Source organism: Vipera berus, assembly GCF_964194415.1.
Source record: "Vipera berus genome assembly, chromosome: 1".
Taxonomy (NCBI): Eukaryota; Metazoa; Chordata; class Lepidosauria; order Squamata; family Viperidae; genus Vipera; species Vipera berus.
Genome location: NC_138202.1, coordinates 85,293,863 through 85,308,253, shown reverse-complemented (window position 1 = coordinate 85,308,253; position 14,391 = coordinate 85,293,863). Strand labels below are relative to the sequence as shown.

General features: G+C 39.5%; 1 protein-coding gene across 8 annotated transcripts in view; it reads right to left on the bottom strand.

Moving 5' to 3' along the window:
* ELF5 (E74 like ETS transcription factor 5) overlaps positions 1 to 13,788 on the bottom strand; it is a 55,266-nt gene extending 41,478 nt beyond the window's left edge. For 2 of the 8 annotated variants that reach the window (XM_081341880.1, XM_081341885.1), the window contains exons 1-2: positions 13,647 to 13,788; positions 9,689 to 9,816 (exon numbers count right to left, since the gene is read on the bottom strand). In XM_081341880.1, the coding sequence (XP_081198006.1) occupies positions 9,689 to 9,815 (127 nt within the window). In that variant the 5' untranslated portion in view covers position 9,816; positions 13,647 to 13,788. Of the gene's footprint in view, positions 1 to 9,688; positions 9,817 to 11,458; positions 11,515 to 13,497; positions 13,561 to 13,646 lie in introns of those variants that run through there. The other 6 variants (XM_081341879.1, XM_081341883.1, XM_081341882.1 and 3 more) reach the window with 6 other exon arrangements.
* Between the last annotated feature and the right edge of the window lie 603 nt (positions 13,789 to 14,391).

Below are 14,391 nucleotides of genomic sequence, written 5' to 3'. Positions count from 1 at the left end.
GGAATCTCTCTTTGGGTTGGTATGAAATGGAAGATTGTACAAAGAGTTATGAAAAACAGAATGGAGGAAGTGCAACAAGATAGAAATGAGTTAGCACTGGCACAAAGAAAGTATATATTTTCAGATTATTTTGTTACAACTTTTAATCACTTATAGTGATGGATATTTCATTGCTTTAAAAATTATTAACTGAGTTGGGACTTCCGGTGGCGACGCAGCGCCGAAGACAGCCGTCTCCGGGCTGTCCGCTCCGCAGCTGTGTTTATCCATCGTAAACAGCGCCGATCAGCTGTTTAGATGGATTTGAAGCCCCCTCCTCGGGAGAAGAGGAGGGGGTGAGGCCCCAGGTAGGGGTTGAGCTCTCCGGGGCCGCCTGAGCTGAGAGTTTGGGCGGCTGAAGGATTGAGGCCCCCCCGAAGCCTGGGTTGCTCCGAGCTGCGCAGCGTCTCTGCGGAGCAGAGCCAGGCGTTAGCAACCACCCCTGCCAGAAGGAAATACCTTGGAGTATCAAGATGCAGGCAGAGCGGTACAGGAGGTCATGGTGATGTGGACTTTTATTTTACTCTCTAGCTCAATGGATTTTATAGCTTCAAAGTGAAAGTGCGCAACAAGTGAAAGTGGGGAAAGATGGCGGCCAAAACTTCTAAAGCTCTTTGGAGTGCGGGGTCTTCCCCGGTGCAGCAGACCTAGTTGCAAGCTTTGCTTCCTCCTGCACCTCCTCCGGCATTGACGCTTAAGGATTTACAAGATGCCTTTGAAAAGCATTCACAATTAATGTCTGATATGATGGATGAAAAGTTGAAAAAGCTGGAGGAGAAATTGGAGAAGAAGATGGAAGAGAAGTTTAGAGCAATGAGGGAAGACATGTTGTCTATAATTGAAAGTGTAGCTGTATGTGTGCAACAGTTGGAGGAAAAAGTGGAGGATCTCAGTCAAAAGAACTCTATATTAGAAGTAAAGGTATTAGAGATTGAAAATATAAGGGACAAAATGGATGGAGAATTGAGCCTTGTTCAGTACCATCAGATGCAGTATGCTATTAGAATTAGGGGCTTAAAAGAGAATCCTAAAGAAGATTTAAAGCAGCTGATCTCTGAGGCTTTGGAAGTGGTATTGGGCCAGCCAGCATCTGAAATTGAGGGAAGCATGGATAAAAATTTTCGTGTAAATTCATGGATTGCAAGACAGAGGAAGTTACCCAGAGATGTGGTGGTCTATTTTACAAAGAGAGTAATTAGAGATGAAGTCATTCAAGCTGCTTATGATACTAAATTGGTAGTTGCTGAGCAAGAAGTCCTGGTTTTAAAAGAGATTCCTCCAAAGATTTTAAGGAGAAGGAAAGATTTTGCATTTCTTATACAGGAACTTAAGAAATGTGATATCAAGTTTAGATGGGAGATTCCAGTCGGACTGGTGGTGATGCACGAAGGTAAAAGACATCGTCTGGTTACTGTGGCCCAGGCACGTGATTTTTACAGCAACGTGTTAAAAGCAACCCCCCTATCACTTCTGGAAGCTGCAAAGGGATTTGGTGAGGGAAAGCCTCAAGATGTTGCAGATAGACAGACAGAGGAGAATGGTGTTGGAGGGGATCAAGTTACAGTTTCATCGGCTGCTGCTGGAGAGCAGAGGATGTCGCGTGCCTCCCTAAGACGAGCGAGATGAGAGCAAGAGCAAGACCAGCAGAAAGTCATGGAACCTCCAAAGTGTACTTACAGTGAAGCTGTGGGAGGGGCGCGGTCCAAAGAAGTTATAGGGGCCATGTCAGACGTGCTCCAAAAGCTTTGGGGCGTCAAGATTGGTGACTAAATTTCTAATTTAGAATGTCAGTGGATTAAATTCATCATAGAGGAGAAAGAAAGTTTTTCAATATTCAAAACAATTTAAGACTGATGTTATTTGGTTGCAAGAAATGTATATTAGGGTTATGGATCAAAAGTATTTATTGAATTTAAGATTGGGTACGCAAGCTCCTAATTAACAAGTTGATTTTTCTTAACTTACTACATATAAAGGGTACTTAATTGGATTATAAAAATTTTTAAAATTTTTTATTTTTTTTTTCATTGGAGATTGGAATGGTGTTTTAGACGTATAGATGGAAAAAGTGGTTTTTTTTCTTTTTTTTTTTTAAGCGTGTCATGAGTCATGCTAGATTGCCTAAATTTCTTTTTTATTTGAACTTAAGGATGATCTGGAATTGAGAGACATTTGGTGTGATATATGCAAGAACTATTTTTGATCATAGTTCAGTTTGGCTGGAGATTAATAAGGTTAATAGAGATAGGTGCTCTTGGCGCGTAATTGAGAATTTGTTCAGAAATTAGAGGTAAATACTAGATGAAAGTTTTTTTTCTTTTTGAAATTAATATGAATAAGGATTGGGACTAAGAAATTTCATTTAGCATTTGAGTAAAGCTCCTTTTCTGTTTTCTTCTTTTTTTTTATCTGTAATATTAATATTGTTTGTAATAATTTTACATGAGCTAGAGGGTGATAGAATTAATAGTTTATTGTAGATAGCATATGGATGCTCATGTTTGTTTTTTGCTTCTATACCCTGTATTTAGCTCTGGGAAGTCGGGGGGGAGGGGGGAATGGGGGAGAGGGATAGGGAGGGTTAGATAGGGGTGGGGGAGGGGGGGATTGACAAAGTTAAAATGTACTGTAAAACTTTTTAAATAAAAAAAAATTATTAACTGAGTTGTTCAGCTAACTCATAAGGCAGCTGGCAGAAACAAAAAAAGGTAACCATGAAAAATATTTGCATGAAATGTTGGGAGCAATCAAAGCAATTACCTTAATTATTGGATGTACAATTAAGGCAAGAGACTGTTTTCCATCACATTCTGCACATGAGCTTCTTTCAAAGCTCTGTCCAGATGACAACATTGCTCTTCTGCTTCCATGTTTTGATCAAAACTTCTGTTGAAAGACTAAGTACATTCCTGCTTCTTATGTCATAAGCTATTTATCCAGTATCAGGGATGGAGATAAAATAACAAACAAAATAATCTGTATTTGAATCTACCAGTGCAATGTTTATGCCCTTATATAACAACATTTATTAACCCAGTTATATCTACCTATAGAGACAAGAAAGTTTGTGTGTGTGTGTGTGTGTGTGTGTGTGTGAGAGAGAGAGAGAGAGAGAGAGAGAGAGAGAGAGAGAGAGAGAGAGAGAGAGAGAGAGAGACTTTTCATGTTCTTTACCTTCTAAATTAATTCTGGAAGTCATTTGAGAGAAATGACTTTTTTTTTGCTGGTGGTTTTTAAGCTCATCTTTTCAGAAGAAGCTATACAAAAATATAATAATGGGTTAATTGAACAAACAGACTTTATTTCTACAATGGATTTTTTTCCCTGCATTCCTTTACACTTCTCTTGGACATACCTCAGTGTGTTGTGGGATGAAGTTGTACAATGTGGATGGACTATCTTTTTTGGGTTGAATGAGACTTTGAAGTTGGAACACTTGGATTTTTGGATAGTTTTTTTTTCTTCAAGGGATAGTATGTTGTTAGGCATGCAAAACATAAATAAATGCTTCACAGACTTGTTTTCTGCCAAAATAATGTATTTATAGTTTGCTACTGAAATTCAGTGGAAGTTCTGTGAGTTGTAAAAGGGCTATAAAGGCTGATCATTTTTGAGTTACGAAGAAATAATGAGAATGAATCTTTTGCATTCTTTTTATCATTTGCATAGTGATTTAATATTTGAGTCTAATGGAACATGTGCACATCCAAACTAAGATTTTCAACAGAATCTGCAGCACAAATATTATCAGCTGGATGATCATATTTCTACTATTTATTAATTTTGAGGAATATTGAATGCTTCTGCTAAAACAGTGGTGGTTCTTGTATTAGAAATTAGTCTGGGTCTTTCTTTTTTAACTGCAGTCAATAAAACTATTTTATTTTATTTATTTTATTTTAATCCCATTTATATCCCGCCCTTCTCCGAAGACTCAGGGCGGCTTACAATTTAAGCACAAACCAATGTGCTTAGCAATAGCCTTCATTCTATGTATATGCCTGCTTATTAGGGCTTCCCCCCCCCAAGCGGCATTATTACACAGTCAGCTTATTGCCCCCAACAATCTGGGTCCTATGGTGTGGATCATCCTCCAGAGAACAATATTCACCATATTTAAATTATAGAAATACTGTCTTGCATTTACTTACTATTATGATGCAAAATGACATGCTATAAAGCCTCGGGTTTTGGTACAGTCCATGGATATTTTTGTTATGGCTGTCTCCGGTCCTGCAATTGGCTACCCCAGGTGGCAAGAGTGGGTTCAAACCCATTGGCTGCTGCCTAGGGGCTAGACTATATATTGTGGCTGGTTGCAACCCATGTTTCAGTACAGTTCCAGCAAGAATAAAGTATGAGTTATCCTGTACTCAGCCTCGTGTCGTCATTCATGCACCCAAGAGCCCACAACTTAACAGTGGTGACGAGGATGGGATCCTGCTTCGCCGATTAAGAGCTGACGTCAATGAGGGGTCGGCAGCACATGCCGGAGGGAAGAGGCATTTCCCCCCCCTCTAGGCCAGCTAGCAAGCCACACTAGCGGCCGCGCACTCAGTGGACGCATTCCCTGAGCCTAGAAGCAGGATCCGAAGATCGCAGGAATTTGAAGGAAGAATGCCGAAGGTCGGCAAACTAAGAGAATTTGACGTGAAGCATCCGGAAGAATGGCCATCTTACCTTTCACAAGTAGAGAACTATCTGAGAGTAAATCAGATCGCGGAGGAAGGTCTGAAGGCCGCAACGTTGCTTTGCGTGTGTGGCCCAGCAACCTTCGATTTGGCAGACACCCATCGAAGCAGTCTCATACGCAGACCTTAAGAAGAAGCTAACTGGGCACTTCCAGCCCAAGATGTCGGAGATGGCGTGGAGATTCAAATTTGACCAAAGAGTGCAGCTACCCTGGGAGACAGCTTCGGAGTTCATTGCAGGCCTTAGAAAGGCTGCACGCCTTTGCAAGTTCTCAAACTTAGAAGAACGACTAAGAGACCGGCTCGTCTGTGGCCTTCGGGACAGAACCCTTCAGCAGGGACTGTTTGCTAGACCCAATTTAATGTTTTCCAAGGCACAGGATGATGTGATGGCCAACGAAGCCGCTGGGGGCACAGTGCAGACAGTTCAGCCCACCAAACCTTCAAAAGCTGAAGAATCGGTCCATCTTGAGGTCACCAAATGCGTCAGAGAATCGTCAGAAGACGAAGAACCCGAAAACAACAAACTCCAAAGGCAACCCAACACGCAACACCGCAACAGCCACCAGCGAGAGGACGGTTACAAGGCAGTTCTCTTACCGAGATGTAAGGGGTGCGGAGGCAACCATATTCGTGCCAACTGCAGATTTCGTTCGGCCAAGTGTAGAGCTTATGGAAGAACTGGCCACATTGCGGTGGTTTGTAGAGCCCGCCAGAGAGACCAGCCACCCAAACACCACTTGGAGGAACCGACTAGGAGAGGTACTGGGGCCCAGGATCCAGTTAATGTGGGATTCTTCAGAAGCTGGAGAAGTGTTTGCTGCACCGGGGCTCGACGCCCCCTCAAGCCTAAACTTAAGCTCTTAGTAGAGCTACAAGGAGTTCCATGTAAGATGGAGTTGTATTCTGGCTCTGCCATCTCAATCATTTCGCAAGACACATACAACTTTGTGTGTAGGCGCAGTAACAATTGGGCCAAACTAAGACCCTCAGATATAATTTTAATGGATTTTCAAAATGCTCACGTTAAAGTTAAGGGTGAAGCCACCGTATTGGTAAATTTTAAAGATTTTTTGGGCACCTGGATGTAACAGTAGTAGAGGGCCAGAGAACAAGTCTCATTGGACTTGATTGGTTTGATGCCTTAGGTATTCAGATTACTGGCATAAACCGGACACAAACGGCAGACCTCATGTCAGTGTGTGAGGAATATGTAGATGGTTTTGATTCAACCCTAGGGACATACACAGGCCCACCAATTTCTTTCAAGTTAGATCCCAACGTTTTCCCAATCAGGGTTGAACCTCGCAGGGTCCCCTTTGCCTTAAAACATAAAATTGACTGCAAAATTGATAAGCTTGTAGAACAGGGTGTGTTACAGCCTGTTGATGGTGGGGAGTGGGAAATTCCTATTGTCACTCCACTTAAGGCCAACGGGGAAATTCGCATTTGTGCTGATTATAAATGCCCATTGAATAAGGCCCTCAAGCAGCATGCTTATCCGGTTCCAGTGGTCAACCATATTTTAGCCTCTTTGCAAGGGGGAACCATTTTTGCTAAACTTGATTTAGCACAGGTCTATCAGCAATTGCCAGTTGACGAGGCCACAGCCACGGCTCAAATGATCGTGACTCACAGAGGGGCATTCAAAGTCAAACGCTTACAGTTTGGAGTCAGTGTTGCACCGGGTATTTTCCAAGGGATTATGGAATGTACACTAAAGGGTATCCAGGGCGTCTGCCCTTATTTTGATGACGTTCTTATTGCTGGGGAATCCCCAGAAGTGTTGACCAGAAGGTTCAGGGCTGTTTTGCAGAGGCTTCGCGAAGCAGGCCTCAAATTAAAAAAGAACAAGTGTAGTATTGGGGTTTCTTCAACAGAATTCCTGGGTTTCTGAATTGATGCTAACGACATTCACCCTGCTGATTCTAAAGTGAAGGCCATTAAAATGGCTCCTAGGCCCAAATCAAAAGGAGAGCTACAAGCATTCTTGGGCCTCCTAAACTTCTATCACACATTTCTACCTCATAAGGCAGCAATAGCAGAGCCCCTCCACAGGCTTCTAGATAAGAAAGCTCCATGGAAATGGACTAACTTACATGAAAAAAGTTTCCAGGACTTAAAAGCACTATTGTCAGAAAAGTCCACTGTAACTCACTACAAAGAGTCTAAACCTATATGTCTTGCATGTGATGCATCTCCCTATGGGGTGGGAGCAGTCTTAAGCCACAAAGAGAGAAATGGGAAACAGGTCCCTATTGCATTTTACTCAAGGACCTTGTCCTCTGCTGAGCGCAGCTATGCCCAGATTGACAAAGAGGCCCTGGCCATAGTTGCTGGAGTTAAAAAATTTCATGATTTCACTGTCTACACTGACCACAAACCTCTGTTGGGACTGTTCACAACAGACAAACAACCCCCCCCCCACATACTATCTCCAAGAATGTTGAGATGGTCTATTTTTTTTGTCTGCATACAATTTCAAATTAATTCATAAACCAGGAAAGGAAATGGGCCATGCTGATGGCCTCAGTAGACTACCACTGCCACTAATGGATCCAGATCCAGCTCCTGCTGCTAGACTACTGTCCATACAGGACATACCTGAATTTCCCCTCCATGCAGGGGATATTGCTGCTGAAACTGCCACAGATAAAATACTGAGTAGAGTGTTGTCGTGGGTATACATAGGCTGGTTGGAAAAAAGCCCAGGCTCTGAATTTCAAAGTTATTTTGTCAGGAGGCATGAGTTGTCTGCACATAAAGGGTGCATTTTATGGGGGAACAGAGTCATAATTCCCACTTCCCTAAGAGACAGGGTCTTACACTCCTTACATGAAGGACATCCAGGCATTGTCAGAATGAAAGCCATAGCTAGAAGCTACCTTTGGTGGCCTGGCCTTGATAAGGCCATCGAGGGTCAAGTCCATGGTTGTTATACATGCCAGCAATCTAGGCCTGAAATGCCTCAAGCCCCAGTTCACAGGTGGGAGGAAACACACACTCCCTGGTCTAGGATTCACATAGACTATGCTGGGCCTTTTCAGGGGCAGCTTTTCCTGATAGTAGTGGATAGCCACTCAAAATGGCTAGAAGTAATTCCAGTTCCTAACATGACTACTGCTAGGACCATCCAGGTGCTGAGAAACTCTTTGCAACACATGGGTTGCCTGATGTCTTAGTTTCTGATAATGGGGCCCAATTCACCGCTGCTGAATTTCAGGTTTTTCTTAGAGCTAATCTCATCAGACATGCAACGTCTGCACCATTTCATCCATCTTCTAATGGACAAGCCGAACGCATGGTGAGGACAACAAAGGAGGCACTCAAGCGCATTGTCATAGGTGACTGGCATCGCAGATTGGCAGATTTTTTACTCTGCCAGCATTCTACGCCCTGCACTGCTACAGGTAAAAGTCCTGCTGAACTATGTTGGGGGAGGCGATTGATTACTAAACTGGACAGGTTGCATCCAGACAGAGTGGCAGCAGAAGCCTCTTGACCAAAACCTCTGAGGGGGCTGCACATGGGCAATTGGGTTTGGGCCAGGAACTATGGTCAATTTATGGGTTCCTGGTCAAATAACCAAGGCATCTGGACCCCTATCTTATGAAGAGGGGTTGGAGGGAGGGCGAGTTGTCAGAAGACACATCAATCAACTCAGGAAAAGGTTTCCAGAATGGCCACTAAATGAGGATTGCATCATAAGTCCCTCCCAAGGTCCTCAAACTTGCAGCCAAGCCAGCCCTCACTTGGACCACCAGGGTTTTTCCTTCTCAGAGGAGATGGATTTTGAAGAAGAACCAGGTAGCACAGAAGTGCAACATGGACCCCCTGGTGAAGCGAGCCAACCAAATTTCAGCAACCGCTGTGCCTACTCTGCTGAACAGACTGACTCTGGAGTGGGACAGAGCGTTTTGAATCCCCTTGACACTGGAGCACAAAGGGACATGGGTCTACCCAGCCCACTGGGTAAGCTGGTAGACCACAAAGTGATGGGAACTCCAAGATGTTCCTCTAGGCCACACAAGCCTCCTGCGTACCGCACAGATTACATTGTAAAATAAAGTGATGAATATTGTTGTAAAACTTGTTACCTCTAACTACAGAAATTAGTGCATTGTGAAACTGCTCTTTTCTGCAATGGAAACCTGTTCATTAGACGTTGTTTAATCTCATTGTAGCCACAGTGATTTTATTATTTTTATTATTATCACTACAGTTGTATGTGAGTTGATTAACAAGTCTTGACAACTGTCAAGACTAATCACGGTTGTCATAGTTCGATCTACAGTAAGAGGGGAGGGGTATTATGTACTGGGCTTGTGGTGATACACCACGTGCGTTGCTGGAGCAGCAACCCAGACTGGCTGTCTCCGGTCCTGCAATTGGCTAGTCCCAGGCGGCAAAAGTGGGGTTCAAACCCATTGGCTGCCGCCTAGGGGCTAGACTATATATTGTGGCTGGTTGCAGCCCAAGTTTCAGTACATTTCCAGCAAGAATAAAGTATGATTTATCCTGTACTCAGCCTCGTGTCGTCATTCCTGCACCCAAGAGCCCATGACTTAACTATTTTAATGACTTATAGGTAATCAGATTAACTTTTTTTTACATAGATCTCTTTTTCTTCCACAGAGCGGGGAGTTAGGCAACTAAATAGATTTCTTCCCCATCCTTAGAAGAAGCATTGAAGTCATAGAAATTGAAAAGCATATCCAAAAGAGTTCTTTATTCCTGAATAGGCCTAAAAACATTTTAGTACACTATGAGATTGTCTTATATACATAAATGGCAATGGAATTGTAAAAGTGACAGATAAACAAAAAATGCTTAGGAAGCAAGAAACTCATTCTGTAAAGAATCTGGAAACACCTTTCTGAGAGTATCACAAGGTGAAGGCTTTTATTTTATTACAATTTTTATTAATTGTTAAGTAAAACTATGAGATGTTTACCCACCTGTTTGATGATCAAAAAGTGAGTACTGTTCATCCATTATTCCAAATACGTCTGACCACGATGTCAAGGATTCACACATTACTGTGTTTGGCAGGAAGGTATTATGGCTAACAGAGTCCAGCATCATCCTAAAATATTATATGATTATTCATATCACTTGCTCACCTTTAATTATTTGCTTTAATATCACACATAATGAATATCATCATAACAATAGTGGCAGAAACAGAAACTCCCAAATATATATTTTTTACATTTAACAATTATATTGTGAGTAGCATTGAACAAAGAAGTCATGCAATGACCCATTCTTAATAAGATTGGACTAGATATTTGTCAGCTCTTTTTGTTGCTTGGATCAACCTGCAGTGGAGTGTTGATGGCACTATAGAAACAATCCAAAATTTGATTGATGGCAACCAAAGAGGGAACTGTTTTCTCCTGGAGGTATTCTTCCTCAAGATGGCTACATTCTCTGCTCTGATATTTCTCCAAATGGTTTCCTATCTAAGATGAAATGCTAAATTTGCTTTGTGGAGATTTTTGTCTCTCAGATTAATATTTAATTAAAAACCTCAATTTAATAATCATAATTGTTACCTTCCAACTATCTGAAAGAATCTGAGTGTCTTTACAAGGAGACTTTATCAAGTCCTGCTTAGCACAAAATGCTCACCAATGATGTAAATTATAATGCTATTCTCTGTAGAGTTGGCATTTTGTTGTAATTAAAGGATTAACAAATCTCTGTGTTCAAGAAATTAAGATGGCTTTAAAAAACACCTTTTGCAGAAAACGGGGTGAACCAAAATGAATCCATAAAATCTAGCTAATAACTCCTGGCTGAATAGGACAAAGGTGACACCATTTTCTTTCCTTTTTCACAAATTGTTTGCTGTTGCTAATACTAATACTTACTATATGTTTTAAAGCTTTGCAGTCCATCAGAATGGAATTTTCACTACCAAATTGTGTGTGACAATATGTATTTTATCATTATCCTCATCATCCTCATCAATTTAGTTACTGTTAGTAACACTGTGGTTAAATTATTTATTTATTTAAATCCCACCTTTATTATTTTTACAAATAACTGAAGGCAGTGAATATATTCAACTCACCTTCTTCCCCCTATTTTCCCCACAATAACAATCCCAAGAGAGAGGCAATCAAGCCCAGCTGGCTTTGACGACTAAGGCAGGACTAGAACTTATAGTTTCCCGCTTTCTAGCCTGGTACCTTAACCACTAAACCAAATTGCTTCTTAGTTTAAGTAAGCGTTTAATTAAGTGATCTGTAGAACTGAAGTGGTCTGAGTAATCAAAAAGTCAATGATATTCTGATCTACTGAATTCCTAGGTTTAATTGAATATATGGATAGCCCATAGTAATGTATCTAAAGCATCACCCCATGATAATTAGTCCTTCCCTGTGGTTGACCACAAGCTTTTATCCAGTTTGTACTGAATAGCTGGGGAACATCCCAGAACCAATTTGTGGAATTAACTGGCCACATTAGAGAACAATAGAATCATAAAATTTTAGATTTGGGAGGGACCAAAGAGCATCTAGTCTCAACCTCTTTAATGTGCAGGAAAATGAGCTATCCATGAAATATATCTGTCCATTTTCTTTCAAAAAATCTCCAGAGAAGGAGAACTTCCATAGATGAATACCATCTACTCTATTGCATGAGTAGAAATCAACACATAAAACATAGGGAAGAAATTGCTTCTAATAAGTTTAACAAATAAATTAAATGATACACACCTGTGTGTTATGTATGTGGCTAAGATGAAGTTAAACCTGAATCTCTAATTATGTTTCTATTACATGTTAATAAAGAAGGTGGGGAGAAGAAAATTTAAAAACACATTAGCGATATAATTTTCATTTATAGATAATTTTTTGATAAACCAAAAAAGAAATTAGTTTTAATAAAAGCAGAAAACTTGCTGATACCCACATTTGTTTTGTTGGATCACAACCTTTCTCTACGTCAAAATCAGATAATCATGGACTAAGTTTGACTAATGTAAAAACCTATTGATTTCAGTCAGTTTTCTTGCAAATAAGAAGAAACTTAATACAAACTATTATTTTTTTTCTTTTTAAAACACAAAAATGGAACAGCATCACAAAGTTTTTGTGACTGAAACTATAATTTTAAAAAGAATACTAATTGACAATAATAATCTGTGTTATTATAGTGAAATATCTTTATGCTTCACCCTTTTGTGAACATCAAAACCCTAATATTTTGTAAATAATACCTCAAATATGACCAAAAAAGATAATAGGTAGCAAGACATTTGAACAAAAAAGAAGCAACTGTATATATATTTATGATATATAGTTACTCCCACTAAATTGTTTCTGAACTGTTTTTGGTGCCAGAAGAAGCGGGGAAATTAAAATTACTGTGAGAAAGATGCACAACAAATTAATTATTCTTATCATGATCCACAACCAGTCAAAACTGGAAATATTTGCAAGGCCAAGCTAAGCAAAGGAATACAGATTTTCTCTCTTGACCCCCCAATACTTTCTAAAAAGATAGTTGTTGAAAAAAGTTAATGATGACAACTATATATTCAATGTAAAAGGGATAAAATTGGTTCACTGACTGTGAACTAAAGAAGCATATTTTCTTACAATTTGTTTTTGCCTTACACTTAGTATTTATTTAAATTCATTGCTTGGAAAACCACTCTGAAAGAGGAAAGTGAATCAGATCAGAAGTGAAACGTATTACTTACATACATACAGAGTTAATATATATGCAAAGAAGTCATATTCTCTGTAGCTATATCTATGTCTATATCTATCCGATGACTTTTTTTTCTTTTGTGAGATTTTCTTTAGAAGAATTTTAAAAACTAATTTGGAAAGAGTTACAAAAGAAATTAGAATTTTGAAAGAGGGGTATAATAATTAATAGATTATTATATACTGGAAAAAATGACTGTGGAATTAACAGATGTTAACTGTACATAATTCAGTCACAGTATTGCCCTGTCTTACTGATTTTAATAACTCAGTCATATCTTTTAAATATAGCCCATTACATTTATCAGAAAGGATATGTATTTATATTTAATTACCAAATGATTATTTCTATTAACTTGGCTAATAAAATGTCTTCCAATTTAGTAGGTGGCAACATTTTTTGTAAGAAAGATTTAAAGATTTTTAAGTAAGATTTGTTTCATAGCAACAGCCACTAGAGGCCCCAGAAGTATCACACATATTATACAGCAATTTCCTAAGCACACTAATCTGATAACTGTTATATTAGTTCTAAAAAGTGCCCATATGGATATATGTATTTCTAATTTCAGTTTTTTAAAATTTTACTAGGGTTATATATCACTCCAGTCATAAACAATTCTGAGCAGTATACATCTCAAATCTCCATAAACTGGGTTAAAAACAATCCAGTAAAAAGAAAACAAATCAATAGTATTACACAACATGCCTTAAGCCCCAGAAGCTTTTCTTCATATGACCATTTTTTAAAAAAAATATTACTAGAATCAATAATGAGAATAGAGGATTATTTTGCAGTTTTGGCATTGATGACATTCTTTATCTTACTGATTTTTGAGAAGTACAAAGAACAAAAACCAAAAACCAAATCCAGTAACAAACAGCTTTGGGAACCAATGTCAAGAGAATGATTATAGTCTAAAGGAGCTCAGGGGTTTTTTTTTTGGTAGAAAAACCTCACTATATTCTGTGGAACCTAATTGCCAGAAAGTGGACATTAATTACAATTCTCTGAACATTAGATTGAATGTCACACTCACATTTGCAGGCTGTGTTTTTCCCAAGAGAGAGGGCAATACTAAGGACTAATACAAAACCGTGCCAATTTACTTCCACAACATACATCATTCAGCATTGGGAGCAGGGGACTTTCCTTAAGAGCCCTTACGAAGAAGTAAATGAAGCTTACGTGCAGCTGGGAGCAGTTGTTTTCTTCTCAAGGAAAGGTTAGATCCGAAAGTAATCTTCAAAGCCAAGAGGTTTTCCGGCTCAGTGAGGTGTAAACTGCGAGAAGGGCCACCTGCAGTCCTCCGATATATGGAACACTTTCCAGACAGGTCTGTTTGGTTTTTCAGGTTTTTATACACACCCCCTTTGATGACAATGATAATACAGAGTGTGACACAGCTGAAAAGAGGAGAAGTTGCTCTTAAAATTGAGAAGAGTCCAGCTTTGAACATTCACCCATTTGCTAAAAACAAAACAAAACACCCTCTTTCCTTCCCTGTGTACCTTGGATACGAGGGGGATGTGTGTTTCCAAATAGGCATACTTGTTTTGTGTTTTCCTAAAGAAAATGGAATTATTGAGTACACATAAAAGTAGATTTTATTTTGGGGGTTATATTCTATAGGTATATTAAAACTCTAGCAAATTCTTCTAAACATGCAGGAATGATGAAAATGCATCTATGACCGTGAACTGGAAGACATCATTGGGGTATTTGTAGAAGATTGTAGAACATTCTCTGGTGTTCAGTTTTAAAAGTAGCAGGGGTGATACGAGCAGAATCTGAACTGCTTTATCTGTTAGATTTGGGGAATACCAAAATGTAAGTTGTAAAGCTAAACATTTATATTTACACAAACCTTCACACCTTTTTTTTAAGCTTGAGAAACCTTATAGAGTTTACTTGTCAAAAGCAAATGTAAAGG